Raw genomic sequence first — 27,577 nt, forward strand, 5'->3', positions numbered from 1 at the left:
TCACACTCAGGAAAAGAGAAACAGAATCACACACAGAAACACAGAGAGAGAGAGAACCACACACACAAACACAGGGAGAGAAAGACAGGACCACACACAGACAGAGAGACGGAACCACACACAGAAACAGAGAGAGAAAGAGAGAGACAGAACCACACACAGAAACAGAAATAGAGAGAAAGAGACATAACCACACACAGAAACATAGAGAGAGACAGAACCACTCACAGAAACAGAGAGAGACAGGACCACACTCAGAAATAGAGAGAGTGAGGCAGAATCACTTGGAAACAGAGTGAGAGATAGAGAGAGAGAAGACAGAACCACACACACAAACACAGAGAGAGAGACAGAATCACACACAGGAAAAGAGAAACAGAGTCACACACAGAAACACACAAAGAGAGAGACAAAACCACACACAGAAACACAGAAAGAGAGAGAGAGACAGAACCACACACAGAAACACAGAGAGAGAGAGACAGAATCACACTCAGGAAAAGAGAAACAGAATCGCACACAGAAACACAGAGAGAGAGAGACAAAACCACACACAGATAAACAGAGAGAGAGAGAGAGACAAAACCACACACAGAAATACAGAGAGAGAGAGACAGAACCACACACAGAAACAGAGATAGAGAGAGAGAGAGAGACATAACCACACACACAAACACAGAGAGACAGAACCACTCAGAAAACGAGAGACAGAACCACACACAGTAACAGAGAGAGAGAGAGACATAGCCACACACAGAAACAGAGATAGAGAGAAAGAGAGACATAACCACACACAGAAACACAGAGAGAGACATAGCCACCACACACAGAAACACAGAGAGACAGAATCACTCAGAAAATGAGAGACAGAACCACACACAGTAACAGAGAGAGGGAGAACCACACAGAGAAACTCAGAGAGCGACAGAACCGCACTCAGAAACAGAGAGATAGAACCACACTCAGAAATAGAAAGAGAGACATAACCACACAGAAACAGAGGGAGAGATAGGGAGAGAGAAGACAGAACCACACACTGAAACATAGAGAGAGAGAGATAGAATCACACTCAGGAAAAGAGAAACAGAATCACACACAGAAACACAGAAAGAGAGAGAGACAAAACCACACACACAAACACAGAGAGAGAGAGAGAGAGAGAGACAGAACCACACACACAAACACAGAGAGAGAGAGAGACAGAACCACACACACAAACACAGAGAGAGAGAGAGACAGAACCACACACACAAACACACAGAGAGAGAGAGACAGAACCACACACACAAACACAGAGAGAGAGAGAGACAGAATCACACTCAGGAAAAGAGAAACAGAATCGCACACAGAAACACAGAGTGACAGAGCCACACACAGAAACACACAGAGACAGAACCACACACAGAAACCCAGAGAGAGAGAGAGACAGAACCACACACACAAACACAGAGAGAGAGAGACAGAACCACACACAGATAAACAGAGAGAGAGAGACAGAACCACACACACAAACACAGAGAGAGAGAGACAGAACCACACACAGATAAACAGAGAGAGACAGAACCACACACAGATAAACACAGTGAGAGAGAGACAGAACCACACACACAAACACAGAGAGAGAGAGACAGAACCACACACACAAACACAGAGAGAGAGAGAGAGAGACAGAACCACACACAGAAAGAGAGAGAGACGGAACCACACAGAGAAACACAGAGAGAGAGACAGAGCCACACACAGAAAAAGTGAGACAGAACCACTCAGAAACAAAGATAGAGGGAAAGACAGAATCACATTCAAGTAGTGAAAGGCACAAAACCAGCTAAGAACCAGAGAGAACAGAAGAGAGAAACATCAGGAGAATCACAGAAACAAAGGCATGAAGCAGTTGGGGGTGGGGTGCATGCAAACAGGGAAATGCACAGAAACTGAGACAAGACTGATTGACACAATGAGTGTGTGGCATCAGACTGTGCATGCTCTGTGTGTGTGGGGTCAGTGTATGTGTGTGTGGTGTGTGTGGGGTTAGTCTGCGTGGGGGGGTCAGTGTGAGTGTGTGGGGTCAGACTGTTGAGTATGTGTCTAACCCTGTTCTGCAGTCTATGAAATTTGGTTTCTTCCTCTTCCTGTCGAGTCACCATGACCCTGGTTCATGGTCTGTCAGTTTGTGCTGAGTCACCCTCTCTCAGCTTCTTTCCTCTGCCCAGCCTCCTGCTCAGGCTCCTCCCTGGTTTCTAATGCTGACATTTAATCAGGAGACTCTCCCGGGAATGAGCAGTTGCTCGGAGTCTCTATCCTTGTTTAGATGAGACCTGTGTAGGACAGCTTTCCCTGGTGACTGAGCAGCAGGTAAGCCAGACATCTGATTGTATAGCTGGAGATATCACTATCCTTTTCCCCCACCTCCTATCCCACAGGCAACAGCCTTTTGTTTAGGTTCATTCCCCAGACGAAGAGCTCTTCATCACGTGTGCCTGTGGATAGTGAATGCCTGTCAACTATTCAGCTGCGGAGAGTCTCGCACCCTCCCTGGCTCAAGTCACTGGGTGGCAATCAGGAGCAAGAACACTGACAGATTCCAGCCCCCCACCCCATCCTAACACTGAGGCACTGAGGCCAACTGTTAGCACCACAACAGCAATTCAGCTGAATTCAGCTAACTCAGTACAAACTCAAGCCTGAGGTGGCAGCGATGGATCAGCTTGATTCAGTGCCACTCTGGAGGGTGTGACAGGTGTGGTCACACACTGCTATCAGGGTCATTTATGAAAGGAAATACTATAAGGCTTACAGGCCCAATTTACAGTGCTGAGTCCTGGTGACGGTGGAGTGGCGGTGGGCAGTATGGGCCGAATTCCAGTATTGGAAACGTGCTGTCCACCATTGTCCAGTCACGATCAAAACTGGGTACCTCACAACTCAACTTACCCCATCTGCAGCCAAGGCTCAGAAAAAATCCTTGTAAACAAACTCCTCCTATTTGTTCTCTCTCCCTGTGTTTAACTTTTTATAATCGATCACCATGGGGCGGGTGTGAAGGGAGTGAGTGAAATATTGACCCAAAGCCTCTCTCTTCACTGTCCAGGGGAAATGTTCAGCGGGAGGAGTTAGCATTAATAATTTAACCTCCCAGCTTCAACCCGCCATCTTTCTGGCCATTTACATTTTATCAAACTCAAACCAAGCCATCGATGAGATCCCCCACCCAAGGCAGGCAGGGTCCTAGTTAACATGAACAATGGCACCATCGTCAAGGTGGGTCCCCCACTGTCGGCTGCCCGTCAACCGATCGAGAGCAGAGGCACTGACTGACTGAGTTACTGATCTGCTCCTTTTAAAACTCCTACTGATAAGGCGGAATGACATTGCTTCCATACCCAGGCCCCTCACCCTGAGTCTCTCGCAGAACGGACCCCAAACTCACTGGAAGCCCCAAACCCCGATCTTCTGCAGAGCCCTTCTTCCACAGGGGCGGGGGCAGGGGGCAGGGGGCTTGGGGAGGTGTGGCTATGTCCACAGGTTAGTCCCTAATTGCAGCCTCCTGAAGTGATGGCTGAGGAAGGTGGTGGCATAGTGGTAATGTCACTGGAATTCAGAGGCCCAGGCTAATTCTCAGGGGACACAGGTTCAAATCCCACTACAGTAACTGGTGTTAGTTAAATTTAATGAAATGTAGAATTGAAAGCTAAAGAGGGAGATTAGACTGGCTTGTCAATTGATTCATCATCAATGATGGTGACCATGAAACTATCATTGTTAGTCTTTAAAACCCATGTGGTTCACCAATGTAGGGAAGGAAATCTGCCATCCTTACCTGGTCTAGCCTACATGTGACTCCAGACCCACAGCAATGGTGTTGACTCTTAACTGCCCTCTGAAGGGATGAATTTTCACAACTTCAGGATGCCCCAAATTGTTTCACAGCCAATGCAGTATTTTTGTAGTGTAATCACTGTTGTAATGGAGGAAATGCAGCACAGCAAGATCCCACAAACAGCAATGTTCTGTTGTCACCTGTTCTGATGATGTTGCTTGAGGTATGAATATTGCCCATGACAATGGAGAGAACTCTTCTGCTCCTCTTCAAAGAGCACAGTGGCATTGTTTACGTTCTCCTGCATTGAGTGGGTCGACAGGGCTTTGGTCTTACATCTCATTCGAAAGACAGCATCTCCAATGGTACAACACTTAGCAAGACACTCAGCTCTAGGGATGGGCAATAAATGCCAGCCTTGCCAATGATGCTCACATCTCGAGATTGACTATTCTAGAGAGTGTTTTTGGATTTTGTGAGATTGTGAAAGGCTCTATATGAACCATGCTCCAATAGAACATCACAAGCTCCAGGGGTAACCTCATTACTAGATCTCTCACTCACGGCCTCTATAGCAGGGAATTATTGTTATGTGGTTGTGTGAGATGTGGTTATGCGGAATGGAGTTATGCGAGACGTGGTTATGCGAGACGTGGTTATGCGAGACGTGGTTATGCGAGATGGAGTTATGCGAGATGGAGTTATGCGAGATGGAGTTATGCGAGATGTGGTTATGCGAGATCTGGTTATGCGGAATGGAGTTATGCAAGATGGAGTTATGCGAGATGTGGTTATGCGAGATGGAGTTATGCGGAATGGAGTTATGCGAGATGGAGTTATGCGAGATGTGGTTATGTGAGATGGAGTTATGCAAGATGTAATTATGCGAGATGGAGTTATGCAAGATGTAATTATGCGAGATGGAGTTATGCAAGATGTGGTTATGCGAGATGTGGTTATGCGAGATGGAGTTATGCCAGATGGATGAATTTATGTGGGATGGAGTTATGCGAGATGGAGTTATCCAAGATGGACCTGTCTCTATATGTTGACCTCACTAATAATGAACTGCACACATGCTTTGGAGTTTGATGTAGCCCCAACACCATAGCCAGGATTTTCAGCTTGGCGTGCGGGCATATGCCTGACATACCCGAGCGTGAAATTGTGCACAATGATGTCGGGCGAGCGTCCCGACGTCATTGTGCACTCACGCAATATTTCAGTCGGAGGGCGCGCGCAGGAGTTGGCAGCATCCCGATAACAATTAAGAGGCCTATTAAGGCCCTTAAGCACATAATTAAGTAGAATTTTTCACTGTCCATCCAACTTTACGGTTGGCGGGCGGGTGAATAGGCCAGTGGCCTTTGCAATTTTTGCAAACTTCATCCACAGGTGGGACGAGGTTTCCAATAGTGAATAAAAAAACAATTTAAAACATTTTAAATCACTTTTAACATGTCCCTCTTCATGTGACTGAGTCACATGTGGGGACATATTTATATTATTTGTAGATTCTTTATATTTCATTTTAAAATTCTTCAGATCCCAGGGGCAGCTCTGTGCCTTCAGGGAGCTTTCAGTGAGCGCATGCACAAACCTCAGTGTTCGGACTCCTCCCGCTCCTACCCCGGCAGCACTGAGGCTCTCAGTGCGCGTTTCACGCTGGCTGGCCGTGCAACTGGCTGGCACCCGCCCGACAAAGAAAATCCTGCCCCATGTTACTTCCTGAATTGATTCTGCAGAGTCACGACTTATCAAGCTCAGAATACTGTTACACAACCAAGGCCAACATCCCTCATTCCAAAGAGTATCACAGACATTATCAGCAAATACACAGTCACTGAACCCAGAGAGAGGCCCATGAACTCATTGCTGGATCCACATTTATTTTCAATCCCATTTTCTCTCGCTCCCTGTTTCTCTTGCTCCCTGTTTCTCTCGCTCCCTGTTTCTCTCGCTCCCTGTTTCCTCTCGCTCCCTGTTTCCTCTCGGCCCCTGTTTCCTCCCCATCCCTGTTTCTCTCGCTCCGTGTTTCCTTTCTGCCCCTGTTTCCTCTCGCTCCCTGTTTCCTCTCAGTCCCTGTTTCTCTCGCTCCCTGTTTCCTCTCAGTCCCTGTTTCCTCTCAGTCCCTGTTTCCTCATGCTCCCTGTTTCCTCTCGCTTCCTGTTTCTCTCAGTCCCTGTTTCCTCTCGCTCCCTGTTTCCTCTCGCTCCCTGTTTCCTCTCGCTCCGTTTCCTCTTGCTCCCTGTTTCCTCTCGCTCCGTTTCCTCTCACTCCCTGTTTCCTCTCACTCCCTGTTTCCTCTCGCTCCCTGTTTCTCTCAGTCCCTGTTTCCTCTCAGTCCCTGTTTCTCTCAGTCCCTGTTTCCTCTCACTCCCTGTTTCCTCTCGCTCCCTCTTTCCTCTCGCTCCCTGTTTCCTCTCAGTCCCTGTTTCCGCTCTGCCCCTGTTTCTCTCTGCCCCTGCTTCTTCCGGCCCCTGTTTCCTGTCGCTCCCTGTTTCCTCTCACTCCCTGTTTCTCTCTATCCCTGTTTCCTCTCAGTCCCTGTTTCCTCTCAGTCCCTGTTTCCTCACGCTCCCTGTTTCCTCTCGCTCCCTGTTTCTCTCACTCCCTGTTTCCTCTCGCTCCGTTTCCTCTTGCTCCCTGTTTCCTCTCGCTCCGTTTCCTCTCACTCCCTGTTTCCTCTCACTCCCTGTTTCCTCTCGCTCCCTGTTTCTCTCAGTCCCTGTTTCCTCTCAGTCCCTGTTTCTCTCAGTCCCTGTTTCCTCTCACTCCCTGTTTCCTCTCGCTCCCTCTTTCCTCTCGCTCCCTGTTTCCTCTCAGTCCCTGTTTCCGCTCTGCCCCTGTTTCTCTCTGCCCCTGCTTCTTCCGGCCCCTGTTTCCTGTCGCTCCCTGTTTCCTCTCACTCCCTGTTTCTCTCTATCCCTGTTTCCTCTCAGTCCCTGTTTCCTCTCAGTCCCTGTTTCCTCACGCTCCCTGTTTCCTCTCGCTCCCTGTTTCTCTCACTCCCTGTTTCCTCTCGCTCCCTGTTTCCTCTCGCTCCCTGTTTCCTCTCGCTCCATTTCCTCTTGCTCTCTGTTTCCTCTCGCTCCGTTTCCTCTCACTCCCTGTTTCCTCTCGCTCCCTGTTTCCTCTCGCTCCCTGTTTCCTCTCACTCCCTGTTTCCTCTCGCTCCCTCTTTCCTCTCGCTCCCTGTTTCCTCTCAGTCCCTGTTTCTGCTCTGCCCCTGTTTCTCTCTGCCCCTGCTTCTTTCGGCCCCTGTTTCCTGTCGCTCCCTGTTTCCTCTCGCTCCCTGTTTCCTCTCAGTCCCTGTTTCTCACGCTCATTGTTTCCTCTCGCTCTCTGTTTCCTCTCGCTCCCCGTTTCCTCTCACTCCCTGTTTCCTCTCGCTTCCTGTTTCTCTCAGTCCCTGTTTCCTCTCAATCCCTGTTTCCTCTCGCTCCCTGTTTCCCCTCGCTCCCTGTTTCCTCTCGCTCCCTGTTTCTCTCAGTCCCTGTTTCCTCTCGCTCCCTGTTTCCTCTCGCTCCCTGTTTCTCTCAGTCCCTGTTTCCTCTCGCTCCCTGTTTCCTCTCGCTCCCTGTTTCCTCTCGCTCCCTGTTTCCTCTCGCTCCCTGTTTCCTCTCGCTCTCTGTTTCCTCTCGCTCCCTGTTTCCTCTCGCTCTCTGTTTCTCTCTATCCCTGTTTCCTCTCGCTCCCTGTTTCCTCTCGCTCCCTGTTTCCTTTCGCTTTCTGTTTCCTCTTGCTTCCTGCTTCTCTCTGTCCCTCTTTCCTCTCGGCCCCTGTTCACACGCAGAGCAGAATCTTCCACTCCCATTAGTGGCAGGCATGCTTGGCAGCGTGAGCAGACAATGTGGCGGGAAGGCCAAAAATTGGTTTCACGACATCTTGAAACCAGTTTGCGATCGTCCGCTCTGCCCGTCAACAGCGGGCCACATTTCCCTCCGCCACACGGCGGGAACCTAATTTCAATACTTCAGCTTTTCAGTATAAGCCCTGCTTGCCGGAATCATTCCCCCCATGTTGGTTCAACCGGGTAATCATGCCGGCGTGTTTCACAATTGTATGTAAGCAACGTGCGCCTGGTGGGCTGCACTTCACTCGGGACTTTGAGGTTTGATTCCCTACCTTGCTTTGGGCAGCACTCGCAGTCACAGCTCCAGGCTTCACAGACAGCACCGCATCACCTTTAGGGAGCTCACAGTCAGGTCTCTACCTAGCAGACCAGCCGTAAGGTGGGGGTGACTTTTCAAAGGCTGCAGGATGAGGGATTGCTTGAGGAAGGGGGAGAAGTGGCCTCAGGCAAGGGAAGAGGGTGCAGGGCTAGGGCATTACTGGAGAATGGGGGTATCCCAGGGTGTGTGGGGGCATATGTTGATCTGTGCAAGTGGTCTCAAGATGGTGAGGGCTGAGGGGGCAGTCTCCAGAGGAGATGAGGCCAGGTGTAGATGTGAGGGTGTGTGTGAGGGAGTGAGTGGTGATGTCCCTTGAGCTGGCAGTGAGTGAGATGCCAGTGAATGTGTGATGGGCTTGTGAGTGTGTGGGTTTAGACTGATGAGTTGGTTATCTTACCCTGCCTGCACGGATGAGATCATTCATCCTCTTTCTACACTGAGTGGCCGACCTCTGGTGTGCAGCATTGACACTGACCACCACTGCCGTCGCTTCCCAAGCTGGAGTTGTGAGACTGATGGGCCTCCTGCAGCTAGAGAGGCGTTATTCAGTCTTTGTTTCCCCTCAGTCCCATTTACTCTCAGTCCCTGTTCACTTTCAGCCCCTCTGATTACTCTCAGCTGCTGTTTTCTCTCAGCCCCTGCTTCCTCTCGCTCACTGTTTCCTCTCACTCCCTTTGTTTCCTCTCAATCTCTGTTTGCTCTCACTCCCTGTTTCCCCTCACTCCCTCTGTTTCCTCTCAGCCCCTGTTTACTCTTTGGGTTATCAGACACTGGATACAGTGAGGGGTTATTCAGACACTGGATACAGTGAGGTGTTATCAGACACTGGATACAGTGAGGGGTTATTCAGACACTGGATACCGTGAGGGGTTATTCAGACACTGGATACAGTGAGGTGTTATCAGACACTGGGTACAGTGAGGGATTATTCAGACACTGGGTACAGTGAGGGGTTATTCAGACATTGGATATAGTGAGGGGTTATTCAGACACTGGATACTGTGAGAGGTATTCAGCCACTGGATACAGTGAGGGGTTATTCAGACACTGGATACAGTGAGGGGTTATCAGACACTGGATACAATGAGGGGTTATTCAGACAGGATCTTTTCTCAGGATTATCCTGCTGATGACATTTAACCATTTTAGTTTCAGCAGATTGGAGAGGAGGATATTCTGGACTCGATAGTGACTGCACAAACGTGCCAGAGTTTGTGAGAACAATGGAGGAAACTGGATCATCCTCATTGCTGGGAATCAATCCCATCCCTGTCATTGTCATTGGTAAGTTAATCTTCCACACCAATCTCCCGAATCATGAATCCAACGCTCCCCCTCCATTGCCCACCATAAGACCAGTGTCAGAATCAAGATTCCTAATACCTCTTACATAAACCTGTTCTGTCTCAGAGCTGCCCTTCCAGATATTCCCTTTCCTCTGAAAATCTTTAAACTTTTGAAACCCAAAACAGCAGACTGGAGAGGCAGGGCCTCAAATACAGAGTGTAATAGCTGCCTGGCTTCCTGCGTCCACTATCTCCCCTTGGTGTTTATTTAAATGCAGCATCTACAGTAATGCAGAACACTTTGCTTTAAACTTCCCTTCTTGACAATTACTCCTGAAGCTTGGGGCAGTCCAAGACCCCAAGATCAGGTCACACAGGGATGAGGAAAATCCTTTCAGCCCATCTTTATTCACCCATCCAAACTCCTAACATTACCTCCTCTGAAACACACATCATTGTCTCCAATCTTTTCCTAACACATTCAAAGATTTTGTCTCCAGCACTTTATCTATGAGTTTCTTCAAAAAGAATTTTCTGATACCAATTGTAAAGATATCCTTCACTAGTTTAAACCTAGAGTCCTACTAACGATTTCACTTTGAAGTAATATCCCAGGTTAAGTCTTTCTGTAGGCTGACAACCTGTATCCTTCTATAAGGTACCATTCAGCCGTTGCCTTCCTCAAGGAGCCCATGTCTCCCTGGTCTCAGAATTCAGATGCTCTCACAAGGTTGGCTGCTTGTCCTGACTCTCTTGCTGCAGCTGAGGATAGCCAGCACGGGGCAGGCCAAGGGCCGGGCCTTCCCCTGGTGATAGTATTTCAGGCAGTTGTTGGTGACATGAGCATTGAGAGAGACTGCGTCATTAGAGGGAACATTACATATAGAAGATGAAGACCAGAGATTTACAGATGTGTTACCTGTAATTTTCTGTCCTTGACATCGCAGTATTAGGTTGGACCATGAATGTGAACGGCCTATTTTACTATGTGAGGCATCACATAGCACACACTGGCCGCCCCAGTGGTGCTGTGGGAAATATGCTGACAAACATGCCACGCGGCCATACAGTAAGTCCTAGCCTCAATCCCGGGATAGGAGGAGTTTCGAATCCAACTGGTCTCAGCCTAAAAAGTGATTACCTGTTGTGTGTGGGATTTTGCCATGCACAAACAGGCTGCCCCCAATAGTGACTACACAAAATAATTAATTGGCTGTAAAATTCTTTGAGACATCCTGAGCCCGTGAAAGGGGCTCTGGAAATACACATTTCTTCTTTTTACCTTCAAAACAAACTTCTGAGGCTTGCTTTACAATGTGGAACTTTCCACAGAAACACTATGAACCAGCCCCTTGCTGCTCCTTCAGGGTTAAATATAAATGTTGATGTGTTAAACATTCTCCTGCTGGGACCTGTTCTACAGCTCGACGTTCAAACTCACAAAGCCTTTATCTGATCCTGTGCAGTTGCTTAGCAACTCCACTCTACCACGGAAATGTTACCTCTTGTCCTCAGCTGGCCTGATAACATTCATTGTTTACTGGATCAGGAAAAGCCATTGGCTCTTGGCCAGTGATTTTTAGCCATTGCGATTGGGGATGGGGCTCTGTCTGGACAGAGTGAACCAGTCTGATCCCAGCAGCAGTACGGGTGACCCTAGGCTAGTGGGGGAGGGGGAATTAAATCCTTATCCAACGAGGCCCCCCACCAACCCATTGCTGGAAAGTGCTTATACTGTGTACATGGACAGGATCAAACTCAGAAGTGATGCCCCAAGTTGAGGAATAGCCTGCTGACCCGCACTGTCTGTCTTGAGGATGGTCGCCTCCAGTTTTCATCTGTCCCTCTCCTCTCCCTCTCCCTTTGCTACACCCCAGGCAAATGCCCATTCTTCACTTGTGAGACTGGATTTCCCCGCATCCAATTCCACCAATTTTCCCCTCACCCTGTTGCTCACTGTCCGACACTGGCTTCCTGTCAGGCAATGCCTCAATTTTAAACTTCTCACTCCCCTTTCCAAACTCCTCTGTGGCTTTGGTTCTCCTTCTCTCTGCAACCTCCTACAGCCCACCAGCTCACTGGGATTTCTGCATTCTTTCAATAATGGCATCTCAAGCTTCCCTGAACTTCAAAGCATTTGTGGCCATACCTTCAGGTGTCCAGGCCCCAAGCTCTGCAATACAGCCCTAAAAATTATCCACCTCTCTAACAAGCTTGTGTTCAGCTGCCCAGATATCTCATGTGGTTCAGTGTTAAATTTTGTCTGACTACATTCCTATCAAGCACCCTGCGCCATTTTATTATGTTAAAGGTGCTATATGAATCCAAGTTCTTGTTGTATAATTCTAGGAATCTAAATCTAATCAGCAAGATACTCAGTCAGCGTAAATAAACAACAAATGGATAATAAATGTCGGTCTTACCAGTGACGCCCTCATCACGAGGGTGAATGATCAATAAAAATTAATTGTCACCCCAGCTGGCTTTGAACTTTAAACCCTTTGGAACCTGTGTGGGGATTTTAACTCCCTCTGCGCTGCACAACCTCACCGCTCAGCTCCTGTCCGGGTACCATTTTCCCATCGCTGTTTTCTTCAGCAGCTGAGGTAATCCTGACTTAACAGAAGCCCCATGGATTTATCCAGGACTCAGGCTCCGACCACTGAGAGGGAACCACCATCTGGACACTCTGCTGGGTCTCACAGGTTGAAGCTGAGGAGGAGGCCCCATAAAAGGAGGGGCCAGGAGGAGGCGGAGTGGCCGACTGCAACCCAGAGCTCCCCTTCGCCTCCCCTGCCTCCTCACTACCATCAGCCTGCCCTCTCCCCTCCGCCCTCACTGCCTTCACTCCCTCTTCTCCTCACTCACTGTCCTCCCTCACCCCTCCTCCTCCTCCCTCATTGCCCTCCTTCTCCCCCTTCCCTCACTACATTCCTCTGCTCTCGCTTGTCCTCCCCCTCACTCCTCTCACCTATCCTCCATCCCTGTCAGTGCCCTTCCTCCTCTCTCCTCCCTCCACCCTCCACCGTCATACCCAGAACCCTCCCTCCCAAGAAATGTTATCAAGAAATTCAGTAGTGAATTCAGAAGAAACTTCACCCAGAGAGAAGTGAGAATGTGGATTTCTCAACCACGAGGAGTGGTTGAAGTGAATCTGATCGATAGATTTAAGGAAAAGCCGGATGAAGACAAGAGGCAGATGGGAATAGAGGGCTATGATGGTAAATTCAGATGAGGAAAGATGGGAACAGGCTCGAATGGAGCAGTACCATCAGTATAGACTGGTTGGGCCGAATGGCTTATTTCTGTGCCTTGTATCCGATATAACCCTCTGCCCTTCCTCTCCCTTCTTGCTTCCTCTTTCACTACCATTCCTCATTCCTCCTCCCTCACTCACAGTGTCCAATCACCCCCTCCTACTTCCATTGCCCTCCCTCTCACCACCCCGCTTCTCCCCTCGCCCACTCCCCTCTCCCTCATGCCAGTAACTTCACCCCCACCTCTCTCCTTCACTGATAGTACCCTCACCCTCCCCTCTCCCCCCTCACTGATAGTACCCTCACCCTCCTCTCTCCCTCACTGTCAGTACCCTCACTCTCCCCTCCCTTCACTGCCAGTCCCTCACACTCCCCCCTCCCTCACTGAGCGTACCCTCACATTCCCCCTCCCCTCACTACCAGTACACTCACCCTCCTCTCTCCCTCATTGACCATACCCTCACCCTCCCCTTCCCTCAATTCCAGAACACTCACCCTACCCTCCCCTCACTATCAGTACTATCACGTGCCTCACCCGCTCACTGCTGGTACCCTCACTGACAGTACACGCTCCCTCCTCTCTCCCTCACTGACAGTACCATCTCCCTCCTGTCTCCCTCACTGTCAGTACCCTCACCCTCCCCTCTCCCTCACTGTCAGTACCCTCACCCTCCCCTCTCCCTCACCGACAGTACCCTATCTCACCCCTCCCCTCACTACCAGTACCCTCATCCTCCCCTCCCCTCACTGCCAGTACCCTCACCCTCCCCCCTCACTGCCAGTACGCTCAACCTCCCCCCTCACTTCTAGTACCTTCACCCTTCTCTCTCCCACACTGCCAGTACCCTCACCCTCCTCTCTCCCACACTGCCAGTACCTTCACCCTCCTCTCTCCCACACTGCCAGTACCCTCACCCTCCTCTCTCCCACACTGCCAGTACCTTCACCCTCCTCTCTCCCACACTGCCAGTACCCTCACCCTGCTCTCTCGCACAGTACCAGTACCCTCACCCTCCTCTCTCGCACACTGCCAGTACCCTCACCCTCCTCTCTCCCACACTGCCAGTACCCTCACCCTCCTCTCTCGCACAGTGCCAGTAACCTCACCCTCCACTCTCCCTGACTCCTTTTTGTGCCTCAGGAGTGATGTGACTGGCAGCCGGGCAGGCTCCAGTTTGGCTGATAATGTGCCCGATGGAATAGGAACAGTAAATTTCAGCCGGTCTGGCAGCATCTGTGGAGAGAGGAACAGGATGAATGCTCTGAATCCAATATAGCTCTTCTGTGGAGCTGTGCTGGTGGAACCTGCTGAGCTGCCCCTGGATGCCTGTTTTAATGGCTGGATTGACCCTGAGGCTTAGCTGTTAAAATGGCGATCTGTCTTCATGTTCCCTTAGCCTTCCACCTAGGATCCCACTCTAAAGGAGCTTCCATTTGCTTCCTTTCTCTGGCATTTCCATTTAAATCCAACAATCACCCAGGTGACCCTGGTCCTTCCTCCAATGTCTAGTTTAATTCAACCCAGTCAGCGACAGAATCTAATCCAGCTCAGAACCTGCTCAGTGCATTTCCGTTAATGATATCCACTCAGATCCAAGTGAGACCAAATAGTTAAAGAGAGTTGTGGATTCGGGAAAAACCTTCCATTTCAAATCATTCTCAAGATGTGGGCATCACGGGAAAACCCAATTATTACACATCCCCAGTTGCCTTCTTGAACCGCTGTAGTCCCTGTGGTGTGGGTACATCCACAGTGCCATTAGGGAGGAAGTTCCAGGGTTTTGACCCAGCGACAGTGAAGGAATGGCGATATAATTCTGTGTCAGGATGGTGAGAGGCTTGGAGGGAATTTTCCAGATGGTGGTGTTCCCATCTATCTGCTGCCTTTGTCCTTGCAGGTGGTAGAGATCGGGGTTTGGAAGGTGCTGTCTCAGGTGCCTTAGTGAATTCCTGCAGTGTGTCTTATAGATGGTACACACTGCTGCTGCTGTGCATCGGTGGTGGAGGGAGTGAATGTTTGTGGAAGGGGTGCCAATCAAGCGGGCTGCTTTGTCCTGGATGGTGTGATGAGTGCACAGGAAGATCCACACACTTTCCAAAACCACCCTGCCCATTAACCACCCCACCTTGTATGGTGTCACTATATAGTTGAACAATTTTTGGTGTGGAATGTATGGAATTTGTTTTATTTTGCACACTTCAACCAAAAGAATTAACAGACAAGCCTCAATCTCAATCTATTGCCTATTGTGAAATCATAAAGTTAAAAATGGCAGAGTGAGCCCACAACAATTAATCATTTTTGTTTTCAAACAGGGAATGGACCCTCAGCCATTTGTCTATCCTACTTCCTGTCTGGATATCGGCCTTACTTCAAGGAATCTTCAATCCATCCTAATCCTATCCTTCAACGGAAATTGGAGGAGAACATGGGAATATCCATCATTGAAAAGGTAGCAAGAAGTGGATCTGAGGAGTTGCAGAGCAAATGTCAGGAATTCTCTGTAGTAATTATGGTTTTATTTAGTGTGTATTGTACCTTTAAGAATAACACTTGTTAAGGAAGATCGCAGGGTCTGTAGTAACCAATAGGAGAGTAGTGTGGGCTACCTCAGGTGTCAGTGTAGAGATAGAGTTTGAATTGAAAGCACATGTGTAGTTGCTGCTGAGTATGTTGTAAATAAACTTAAAGTTTCCATCCAAGAAGCATATGCAGATCAACTCCATCAACAATAGTAGCAACTCAGCCACCCTACAACAGTCTCACAATCTTTCTCTCTCGGCTTGATTCCTGACTGTATGTTGAACCTGACATTCATTGAATTTAAGGGTGCGAATGATGTGCAGGTACTCAAATGGACAGAATGTGACTAGTGGTGTCCTGCAAGGATCTCTGTTGGAGCCTCAATCAATCACCATCTTTACTGAAGAATGAGATGGTGGGATAGAAAGCCCCATACCTATACTTAGCAATGCCACAAGGGTTGTATGCAGTGTCGATGTAAGTGTAATATTACAAAGAGGTATTGATAGGTTAATCGGTAAAACTATGGCAACTCGTTTTCACTGCACTGGTTCAAGAAGGCAGCTCACCACCACCTTCTCAAGGGCAACTAGGGCAATAAATGCTGGCTCAGCCAGGGAAGCCCACATCCTGTGAATGAATAAAAAAAATGTCAGAAAATGTTAGATAGAACAGGGTACTTTCAAAATGGTGAAAAGCTTGAAACATTGGAGGTTCAAAGAGACCTTAGATGTCCAGCTAAACGCAAAGGATAGTAGAAGTTTGGAACTCTCTTCCACAAATGGTAATTGATGATAGAGTAATTCCTAATTTTAAAACTGAGACTTGTAGATTTTTGTTAACCAAAGGTGTTACTAAGGGATTGGCCAAAGGCCCAATATGACATGAACTTGGCCATGATCTTATTGAATGGTGGATCTGGCTCAATGGGCTAAGTGGCCTAGTCCTGCTAGTTTGTTCCGAGAGAAACCTATAATAGAGGAGTGCATTCGTTCATCAAGCCTGTTGCTGGCTCTTTGAAAGGACAGGCATGCTTGGCATCACATGTCCATTTTTTATTCATAACCCTGTGAGTTCCTCATTCTTAACAACCTGTCCAACTCCCTCTTAACATTATTTCTAGAATCAGCTTCCACCACCTGTTCAGGCAGAGCGATATCATAAGCTTCCTTTTTCTGTTGTACTTTAATATCTAAACCTTTATTCGTCCAGGGAGCTCTAGCTTTTGATGCACTTCCTTTACCCCTTATGAGAATTTATTTAGTCTGTCACCAAACTATCTCTTCCTTGAAAGCCTCCCACTGTGAGGGGGTAGGGAATGGTGTGAGTCACACCATTTGTCTTTTCTCATTTCCATAATGTGGGTGTCACTAGAAAGCTGCCCAGAGAAGCTGATAAATTCTTCTCAAGGGATTTCACACAACTTCTGTCGAGCATCTGTCGAGCACTTCAGAGGGAAGTTCAGAGTCAGCCACATTGGGACTGGAGTCACATATAGACCAGACCAGTTAAGGATAGCAGGTTTCCTTCCCTAAAGGACATTAGTGAGCCAGCTGGGTTTTTATGAGAATCTGATAGTTTTCTGGTCACCTTTACTGATCGCAGTGGGTTTTTTTTCAGATTCTTTAAACTGAGTTCAAATTCTTCAGTTACCATGGTGGGGTTTGAACTCTCAGTCTCTGGATTACTAGCCCAGTAACATAAATATGACACTCCATTCCCCATGTTTGCTCATTTTTCTGAACTGTGATCATTGTCACTCTACCAATATCTCTCCAATTCACTTGGACCCATCCTCGGCCTCCTGGAAGCTGAACGTTGGGAGCCAGGTTTCTCCCCTTCCCCCCTTTTCCCCCCTTCTCCAGTTTCCCCCCTTCCTCTCCTTAAAGTATCGACTCTTGATGTGTCCAGTCCCACAGCACCAAGTCCAAGCGATCATTTGCCATGCATAAGTTCAAGCTGTGAATGTCGGTAGTTGTTCAACCCTGGGGGGCATCACAGCCGAATCTGTCATCAGCCAATGGTCACATTCAGTTTCCAGCAGGGACTGGGTCATGGACGTGGGGCCATGGTTGTCAATCACAGCGTTCGTTTGAAAGTTACGCATCTCAGATTCGCTAATTCATCAGACTCTAGAAATCAAAGCTGGGGCCTTGTGGTGCACTTACTCCTAAGCCATCCGGCCTCCCATACAAGGATTGTGAGTTGTCCTTCTATTGGGTTGTATTTTTCTTTATTCAGTAACTGAGGACAAGGGTTTATGGATCAAGGCCACACCACACTGACAGGAGTCGAGGAGAAGAGAAAGCAAAACACGAAGGAACATTTAGTTAACCCCAATGTTATGGTTTAAACACTGTCAGGGGAGGGAAACATTGAGACACATAAAGAGTATACACAGTGTTGAGGGAATGGACTGGAATGAATTTGAGTTGGATACAGCCCAGAGAATCTTGGTTTCACAGAGTAGAGGAGGAGTGTCCGGGCTCACATATTGGTACTTAGCTGAAATGAGAGGGGAGACTTCAGAACGACACTGATTTTAGTGTTGATGAAGAACGAGACAAGAGAGATTAGGATGAAAAGGTTAGAGAGTTGGTGTTGGAGAACCAGTTGCCCACTGGACTCCCTATCGAAGGGGTTAGAGATATAGATGGTTCGCAGCTTTTCCATTATACATTGATCCATGGATATTCCTTACACCCTTTCTTTATCTACCCTAGGATTTGGAGTTCCTGTCTGAAGGGCTGGAAGGCCGTTCCCACAATCCAGTCGCCGTTCTCTTTGATTCCCTCCTGCGCCCTCATGCTGATTTCGGGGTATCCATGGACTCGGTGCTAAGCTGGAGGCGAGAACCTAACCATTACATTCCTCATCTGGTTCTGGGCAAGGGACCACTGGGAGGGGCTTGGCATGTAAGTGTGAAAATATTTCTAAAGCCAATTCACAAGGATGTTGCTTACCATACCTCTTTGTCCATGTGCCTGTATTTGTACTGGTGGGATAGGCTTGTATTTATATAACACCTGACCACAGCCTTCACAGGAATATGTAGAAATCACAGTATGGAGACAGGACATGGGCCCAAACAGACCATGTCAGTTCCAACTTTCCATGTGAGAAAAGACCCCAATTAGGTTTACCCAGCCTGTTCCCAGATCCTTTTATCATCTTTTCCTTCATTCATGTATCTATTCATATCTTGGATAGTTTCTGCTTCAACCAGTAACCCTGGCAGTGAATTGTACAGTGTCACATCTCTGCGTGTGAAGAGCTGCCACCTATCCTCTGTTATTAATCTCTTTCACTTTGTACCTATGACACTGGAAACAATTTGCTTCTATCCTTACCTCACCCCGAATGCAACAGGGATTCACCAGACTAATCCCTGGGATGGTGGGATTGTCTTGTGAGGAGAGATTGAGGAAACTGGGCCTGTATTCTCTAGAGTTTCGAAGAATGAGAGGTGATCTCATTGAATCTTACAAAATTCTTACAGGGTGTGATAGGGTAGAGGTGGATAAGATGTTTCCCCTGGCTGGTGAGTCTAGAACCAGGGGACACAGTCTCAGGCCATTTAAGACTGAAATTAGGAGGAATGTCTTCACTCAGAGGGTGGTGAATCTTTGGAATTCTCTACCCCAGAAGGCTGTGGAAGCTCAGTCATTGAGTATGTTCAAGACAGAAATCAATAGATTGCTGGAGACTAATTCCATCAAGGGATATGGGGATAGTGGGGAAAAACGGCATAGAGGTAGATGATCAGCCATGAATGGCGCAACAGGCTCAACAGGCTGCATGGCCTACTTCTGTTCCTGTGACCCTTTCATAATTTTAAAAACGTTTACTATATCGTCCCATAATCTGGGTTGGCTAAACCAAAAAAAGACCCAATATTTTCTCGTTACTTTTATTTCTTCATTCCAGGCAGCATCCTAGTGAATCTACATTGTGCCTTATGGAGCCTTAATATGTTCCCTATAGTGTGAAGCCTGACACTGCACACAGCAATATAAACAAGCTCTTAGTATGGTTTACATAGGCTCAGCATTACCAGTCAGATTTTAATTACTATACATCTTGTGTTAAAACCTAGCATTCTAGTGGAATCTTTTACAGCCTGATCAATCCGAGGCGCTGCCTTTCATGTCTGGTGAACCCAGGCCCAAGTCCCTCTGTTCTTCCACATCTCCAACTGTAGTTCAGATACCCTGAAAGCAGTTCATGTGAAACAATCAGTGTTTCCTGGCTGGAATCCAGTCAGATTGAGAAGGGGAAGAAGGAGAAGATGAGGCAGAAGGTGACTGGTTGTCAGTAGGAAGGAGCTGCACCCTGGAGAGGAGAGGAGGGAGGGAGAGAGCAGGTGGCAGCGGTGGGGGGTGCGGTGGGTGCGGGGATGGCTGAGCACGGCGGTGTGAGACATTATGGGGTGAGGGCTTCACATCGTGAGTGTGATGGTGGGGGGAGACTGTGGGTCAGAGGGAGGCCGATCACGGGGAGGGGAGCTGGTTAGTTTGATCCCTGGGGCAAGCTCGTCTGCTCCTCCTACCCACAAACTCCATTGGATCCTCCGTTCCTCCCTGCCTTCAGCTGCCAGGATTCCCAAGGCCTGGATAACTTGTCCCACAGCCATTAAATCCAGAGAGCTGCTAAAATCTGAGGCAAGGAGCCTCATTAACATATTGAAATAACTGACTTTCCTCATTTTAAACAAGAGGTACAAATGTTTGCAGTGGCTTTGCAATCGGGTTTCAGATTTTTGGAATGTTTACCTCCCTCACCCTCCTGCCAATCAGGGGTTAAAATTTCCCCCCTCGCCTCTGGCCGTGCAGCATTTCCTCAATACTGGACTGAATGTCAGCCAAGGTAATGTCCTCAAGTTCCAGATTCGAACTTTGAACACACAACCATGTGACTCAGGGAGAATGATAACTGTGGAGCCAAGTTAGTACTGATATCAAAGTTAATCAGTGATCTAGGAGAGAGATATATGAATTAAGAATCAATTACTGTTTCTTTGTGCGTGTGTATGCGTGTATGTGTGTGTGCGTGCGTGTGTGTCTGTGTGCACATGTGTGTGTGTGTGTCTGTGTTCACGTGTGTGTGTATCTGTCCGCACATGCGCGTCTCGATGTGTGTGCGCGTGTGTGTGTGCGGGCGTGTGTGTGTGTGCGTGCGTGTGTGTGTGCGCATATGTGGGTGCGCGCGTGTGTGTGCGCGCATGTGTGTGTGCGCACGTGCGCGTGTGTGCGGGTGTGCGTGCATGCATGTGTGTGCATGTGTGTGTGCGCGCGTGTGTGTGTGTGCGTGTGTGCGTGCATGTGTGTGTGTGTGTGCGCGTGTGTGTGTGTGCATGCATGTGTGTGCATGCGTGTGTGTGTGTGCGTGTGTGTGCGCGCGTGTGTGTCTGGGTTTGTATGTCCGGGTGTGTGTGTCTGGCGTGCGTGTGTGTGTATCAGACAAAGACAATGATCTTCCCAATATTTAGTTGGGAGAAATTTCCGTTCACCCAGTACTGGATGTTGGACAAGCAGTGTAGCTGGGTGTGGCAGCATACATGTGGGGACTAACATTATGCTTTTGGATCATGTTGCCAAGGGGCAGCATCTAGGTGAGAAATAGGAGGGGGCCAATGATAGATCTTTGGGGGGCAATGGAGGTAACGGTGAGGGGGCTGGAAGAGAAGCCATTGTAAATCATTCGCTGGCTGTGATTCGATAGATAAGAATGGAACCAGGTGAGAACAGTCCCACCAGCTGGACAACAGTGGAGAGGGGTTGGAGGACAATGGCGTGGTCAAATGTGTCAAAGGTGCAGACTGGTGAAAATCGTTGAGTAAGGATAGTTTATCTTTGTCACGGTCACATAGGATGTCATCAGGCCACAGAGTTAAAGTAATTGACAAAAGAAGCAAAAGTGACTCGAGGAAAAACTTTTTCACGCAGCAAGTAGCGGGGCTCTGGAATGCACTGTCTGAGATTGTGGTGGAGGCAGGTTCAATTGAGACATTCAAAGGGAATTAGATTAGATTGTTATCTGAAATGGAAGAATGTGCAGGGTTACAGGCAGAAGACAGGAGAATGGCACTAAGTGAATTGCTTGTTCAGAGTGCCAGTGCAGACACGATGGGCTGAATGGCCTGCTTCTGTGCTGTAACAGTTCTGTGATTGTGACTTTGATAAGAGCTGTTTTGGTACCGTGACAGGGGTGGAAAACCTGATTAGAGAGAATCAAAACTGGAATTCCAAGAAAGATGGGAACGGATTTGGGAAGTGACAGCACTGGAAAGGGCGATAACAGGGAGGTTGCTGATGGGATGGTAGTTTGCAAGGACACAAGTTCAAGGGTTGTTTATTTGAGGAGATGGGTAATAGTGGCAAATTTGAAGGAGTGGGGGGGCAGTACCTGAAGGTGGAGAACTGTTAACATTATTGGCTAATGTAAACCAGTTGGGGGGTTCAGCAGTTTAGTGGGCATGGGGTTGAGGGAGCAGGAGGTGGGCCTCATGGACTTGATGAGCTCGAACAGGACATGAAGGGAGAGAAACTAGAGAATGATGTGGGTTCAGGGTTCAGGCAGGCACGCCCTTACGCAAAGTTTGGCCTGCTGACCTAAGGGAAGGGAAAGAAGTGGCAGAGACAGCTGATCAGATTATTTTGCTCTTTGTGACAATTAAACCCATGAGGTCCTCACATTTATTGTTGGAAGTGAGGGCAGAGGAGAGAGGGGACAGTTTGCAGTAAAGAAAATAAGTCAGAACTTATCTGTGCATTCTAGTTCTAGGATGATCTTGGAAGACTAAACAGTTTTCTCAGACAAGAGCAGGACCTGGTTTACGTGGTCTATCCAGATTGGCAGCAAATACCTAAACCAATTGTCAGCCATATCCATTGAAGTCTGCATCCTTTGGCCTTAAGTAAGTGGAGATGAGGGCTGTACCGAGCAAACAGCGAGATTAAGAAGGCGGTTTTAATGAGGACAATGGTATCAAAGGCAGAGTTGAAGGTGTGATTGATCAAATCAGTAGCTACAAAAAATGTAATGGTGATCCAACGAGCAAAGGCAGTTGAGATTTTGAAAATGCCTTTTTAAGTGAATTGGGAGAGGGTTTTTTTTCAGAGACAATCACAGAAAGAAGTAGAGTTGGGTGGATGAAGAAAGGTGTAGTTGGAGAGTGGGTGCAACACCTTGATTCTAAAATTCTCATCCTTGTTTTCAATTCCCTCCGTGGCCTCATCCCTCCCTTTCTCTGTAACCTCCTCCAGCCCTACAATCCTCTGAGATCTCTGCACTCCTCAAAATCTGGCCTCTTGCAGGTCATATTGGTAAATGTGTCTTCAACTGCCTTAGTCCTACACTCTGGAATTCGCTTCCTGAACATTTCTATCTCTCTCTTTCCTCCTTTAAAATGCTCCTTAAACCGACCTCTTTGACCAAGGCTTTGGTCAACTCTCCTAATATCTCCTTATGTGGCTCGGGGTCAAATTTTGCTTGATAATATTCCTGTGAAGCACTTTGGAACATGTTGTCATGTTAGAGGCGCTATGTACATATTCTAGCTGTGCATTATCATTAAAAGTGCTTGCTTTGTAACTACCAATTTTCATAGAACTTCTTCGCCTGTGACATCATAAAATGCCAACTTCAGGACAAATGACTCTGAGTTGAATGAGGTTTAACCAGAGAATAGAGAAAGCCTTTGGGGTGATAACTCTTGCTTTTTTCAGTGCAGCGTCTATGTAAGAGCCAAATGACAAACGCCTGCCTCTGCACTCAGCATGAGTTGGGTTGGACCCAATTTAATTCATCCAATCCACTGAGAGGTTAAATGTGTTCCTTTACTCTACAACTCCTTTAACCTCATGGATTTTGTTTCACTCCCTCAGACTGAAATTAAAATACATGGGCTGGGATTTTCTGGCTCCACCCACTGCTGGGCTCATCCAGTCCCGCCGGACATCAATGGAACTTTGGCTAGGATACCACAATCTCCGTGGTGGGTCCTACCATGGATCGGCCTTAATATCCTGGCCATGGACTGTATCATATAGACTGATTGGGTCATTAGGGATGTTTAACTGGGCCATGTATTTGGTAACTCCACACAGCATGAGCAGACTGCTCGTAAAGTGGCTTTACTTTCATTTAGCAAAACCGCAGCTGGAATTCAGGACTGACCTTTCATTGTTCTTGTCCCATGACAGTCTATTGAGGGATCCATGTTCACCCTCAGCCTTGGTGACTGGATGGAGCTGCCTGATCTCCCCTTCAGAGACTGGATGAGAGTCAAGAGAAGGTAAAAGTTTCTCTATGTTTATAACAACAGCACATGCACACAATATTTGTCCAATTTTGTCCTCACTTCTTCTGAATAAGTGGACTCCCCGCTGATCTACAATATGTCAGTACTTCACCAAGCGGTTGTTCAGCCCGGATAGAAATTTGTAGGAGAGGAGCAATCCTGGCTAATTGTAGTGCCTCCACTCACCTTCTAGCACCAGTGATCTAGCCTGGAACTTGTTCTGGTCTGCCTCATGCTGTTCCACACTGCGAGCCCAATGCCTCTACCAATCAGAGTCCACTTGCCAGTCAGCACTCTCTTCTCATACACTATAAAATTGTTGCTTCCCCTAACATTGGTATTCTTGCGATTGTCCTGATGAGCGCAAGACAAAAAGCTTCGACAAAATGTCTTTTCTCAGCAATATTCAATGAAGAATTCTTGAGTTCTGAGCACCAAGAACGTTCACAGCCTCTCCCCATCCCCACACAACCCCTCCACTCCTTCCCCCCACTAAAATGGAGAAGGTTGGGCTGCTGCCCAGTGCTGGGTCTCACAGGCCTTAATTGGCAGCTTCTCCTGCCAATGGGGTCGGGATGTGAGTTCCTCGAGGTGTGACAGGTCAGCAGCTTGTTGGACACGGCTCCTCACCCGCTATAGCTGTTCTATGTTTGGTCGGGCTCCCTGAGCATGGGTCGCATAAGCCCGTGTGTTAATGTGCTACTGCACACCCTGGTCAGTAAGTTTAACAGCTGAGCACTTGCAGAGCTCACGTAGACATATCAATGGGATGAATTTTATTTTTACATCAAGTTGGAAACTGGAATGGAAAGGATAATTGGATGAGATGTAATATAGGTAACCAATTCACTACGCCCATCTCACACCCAGCAACATAGTGAAAATTAACTCTAATGTTCTGAAAACTGGACACACGCTGAATTGCAGAAATCAAGCATCCAGAGGTAATTCCTCCAAACCCCGCAAAGGTAATTTGAGGGGAATGACGGTGTAGTGATTATGGTACTGGGCACATAATCCAGAGAAAGGGAGTTCAAATCCCACCGTGGCAGCTTGGAAATTTGAATTCTTTAAATAAAAAGGCTGGGCTCTGTAACAGAACTGTCATAAGAACCCAGCTGGTTCGGTAAGATCTCTCCCCAGTCTGGTGTCAGCAGGGCCCTGGTCCCACATCAATCAGTTTGTGCCTGAACTTGTCCTCTGAAGTGGCCCAGAAGCCATGTGGTTGTTTGAAATGCAGGAAGGCCCAGCACCACCTCCTCAGGATAACTAGGGATGGACAACCAATGTCAACTTTGTCAGTGACACCCACATCCTCAGAATGAATAATAAAAGAAATCTTTGCCAAAGTTCATTGCTGAATGTTGCAGAACGATGGGGGGAGGCTGGACTGTATCATCAATCAATAAACCACATCCTCCCTGGAGACCAATGAACCCTGTTAGAAATATTCCATTCTTCATTACCAGGCTGTGGCCTACCGTCTCTGCAATGTTGAAATCTTAACAACACAGGCCGCGTTATCCTGTTCACAAGCAGTAATCTCTGGCGTAAATCCAGGCACTGAACAATAGGGTCAGTTCCAACAAATCCAAATAAGGGAAGGCAATCAGTTATTGTGTGTTGGATTCCATCTGAATAGGAATAACATATGGAATATCAAAGAGTGGGAATGTTTCCAAAACATCAAATGAACTGAGGGGTTTAGATGATCTATATACAGGTTATAATTAATGAATACCTGGGATTGGGTTGAAAGCTGTATCTAGCACTTGCTTTTCCTTTATTCTTTCTTGAGATGTGCGCCATCCCTAAATGCCCTTGAACTGTGTGGCTTGCTAGGCCATTTCAGAGGGCAGTTAAGCATCAACCACTTTATTGTGGGTCTGGTGTCACATGTAGGCCAGACCAGGTAAGGATGGCAGATTTCCTTCCCTAAAAGACATTAGTGAACCAGATGGGTTTTTACAACAATCAATCATGGTTTCATGGTCACCATTACTGAAACTGGCTTTATATTCCAGATTTATTAACCGATTTCAGTCACCATTACTGACACTAGCTTTATATTCCAGATTTATTAACTGATTTAGCTGCTGTGGTGTCCCCTGATCATTAGCTGGGTCTCTGGATTTCAAGGCCAGTGACATTTCCACTATGTCACCGTCTCCCCCTCTGAGTACTGACTCAGACACAAGTTGTATAGCGCCAGTTGGGAGACACTGTTGTCTCTGTTGTGTGTTTAGCTGGTCCAAGCTGTTAGACAGCGTTGTCCTCATACACTGAGATCACTGGCTTCAAGAAGCTTTTTGCCTTCCTAGACCGAATGGTCAGTGCTTTGTATTTTCTCTCTGTCACTCCGTCTCTGACAGTGCTTGGAATTGTCTTACAGGTGCCTGCGGAATGACAGGGCGATGACAGCAGATGTTGCCCATTATTACCAGCATTACGCCAAAGCCAAGGGGCTGCGGGAGAATTTTGTGTGCGGCACTGTCGTGACTTCAGTGAGAAGGGTCAGTCCAAGTTCCAGTGAGGAAAACCAAGAACAGATGACCGTAGACAATGTGGCAGGAGCACATACCTCTCTCCAATCCCCCCACACAAGCCTGTTTGAGGTGAATGGTTACAGAAAAATAAAGGATGGGTCAGATAAGGCTTTCTGTATCTACGCAGAGAAGGTTGTACTGGCAACTGGGACATATGACAGCCCTACTTGGCTTGGGATCGATGGTGAAGACCTTCCATTTGTTTACCACACAACATCAGAACTAGAAAAAATCCTCAAGGACCAAGAGAGGGGGGTGAACTTTGACCCAATTCTGATTGTAGGGGGCGGCCTGACTGCAGCAGACGCTGTCATTGGTGCTCACCATAGCAATGCTTCAGTGATCCATGTCTTTCGTAGAGGGGTCAGTGATCCAGGCTTGATCTTCAACCAGCTTCCCAAAGTGATGTACCCAGAGTATCACAAAGTTCACCAGATGATGACCCAGCAGTCTTGCACCACTTCGGGGCCCTATGATGGATACCTCAGTCTCCCCAAACACCAAGTGCTGTGTCTAACCCCCAACAGGAAGTGCATCATTCAGGACCTGACCTCAGGAGAAAGAAGGACATTCAACATCTCCATGGCTCTAATCCTGATTGGCACAAAACCCAACTTGACATTTCTGCCCAATCAGGGAAGGTCATTAGCAGCCAAAATGGAGCTCCCTGTTAATAGCAAACATAATCCTCTAGACGTGGACTGCTACACGTATGAGTGTGCGCAGGAGCGGGGGCTCTATGCTCTTGGCCCATTGGTGGGAGATAATTTTGTCCGTTTCCTGCAAGGAGGAGCTCTGGCTGTTGCCAGCGCTCTGTTTAAGGAGAGACATGATACTCAATCTCCAACCCACAGGCAGACTCTGATTAGCTGACATTGAGGTGTCCACAATGAAGCTGTGCTGGAGAATAAATTGTTCAGGTCAGTGTAGGGCCACTGTCAGGATCTCCAACTATCTTTTCATTTACTCCAGCTTCACGGTGCCTTCCAGGCCATGGGTATAAGTCTAATCCTGCTTCTAAATCCAGGTTGGTGCTATTCTTTGTCTGTCTATAGAGGGTGATGTAACTGAGATGGGTAACTCAGCTACTGAACCCATACTACATGAGGAAATGGCAGCCAGCACTGGCTGCCTGGCTTGGATGGTGTGGACAATAGTTCTGGCATCGATGTATTCAAGATAACCTACATCACTGCGCCAAACCAATCCAATTTAGGCTTAAAGTTTGTTAAAGTTCCACGTTATTTAAGGGGATTATTAACCCTTTCACACTCGACTGGATCTCGAGAGAAGGTTATAGAAGGTAAAGGGTAACACCCCACTGTGTCTGAAAACCCCAGACACCCTAGGAATTCTAGTCAGACACCATGGAAATCCCAGGGAGACACTATGGGAACCAGAGAGAGACACCCACAGTCGGACAGCCTGGGAATCCAAGACAGGTACCCAGGGTTGGCTGGGGTCTCTGAGTTGTTCTTGCTGTGGTCTGGTGGGTCATACAGACTCTTTGACTGACACACCATTCAATGGCAGAGATTTCTGTTCTAACTTGAATCTTGATATCCTGACAGTGTAATAAGTTTTTAATTATTGAACATAATTTCTTTTTAATAACACCTACAGTTTGTAAAGATTAAAATTATTTTAATAAAGCGCTATTTTACAATGAA

At 47.7% G+C, this 27,577-nt stretch overlaps 1 protein-coding gene across 1 annotated transcript; it reads left to right on the plus strand.

Moving 5' to 3' along the window:
- The first annotated feature begins 2,215 nt into the window (after positions 1–2,215).
- LOC144681855 (oxidative stress-induced growth inhibitor 1-like) lies at positions 2,216–27,577 on the plus strand. The gene is made up of 6 exons (XM_078543917.1): positions 2,216–2,352; positions 9,142–9,276; positions 14,852–14,988; positions 17,783–17,974; positions 23,264–23,355; positions 25,754–27,577. Exons 2-6 carry the CDS (start codon positions 9,216–9,218, stop codon positions 26,778–26,780), a joined length of 1,509 nt encoding a protein of 502 aa, XP_078400043.1. The 5' UTR covers positions 2,216–2,352; positions 9,142–9,215; the 3' UTR covers positions 26,781–27,577.

The sequence above is a fragment of the Cetorhinus maximus genome, chromosome 6 (assembly GCF_964194155.1).
Source record: "Cetorhinus maximus chromosome 6, sCetMax3.hap1.1, whole genome shotgun sequence".
NCBI lineage: Eukaryota > Metazoa > Chordata > Chondrichthyes > Lamniformes > Cetorhinidae > Cetorhinus > Cetorhinus maximus.

Excerpts from the sequence above, each read along its gene's own strand:
- LOC144681855 (XM_078543917.1), top strand. The coding sequence starts at position 9,216 with ATGGAGGAAACTGGATCATCCTCATTGCTGGGAATCAATCCCATCCCT. Across the intron at positions 14,989-17,782 it reads GAATATCCATCATTGAAAAG|GATTTGGAGTTCCTGTCTGA; the intron begins GTAGCAAGAAGT and ends TATCTACCCTAG. Across the intron at positions 23,356-25,753 it reads TGGATGAGAGTCAAGAGAAG|GTGCCTGCGGAATGACAGGG; the intron begins GTAAAAGTTTCT and ends ATTGTCTTACAG.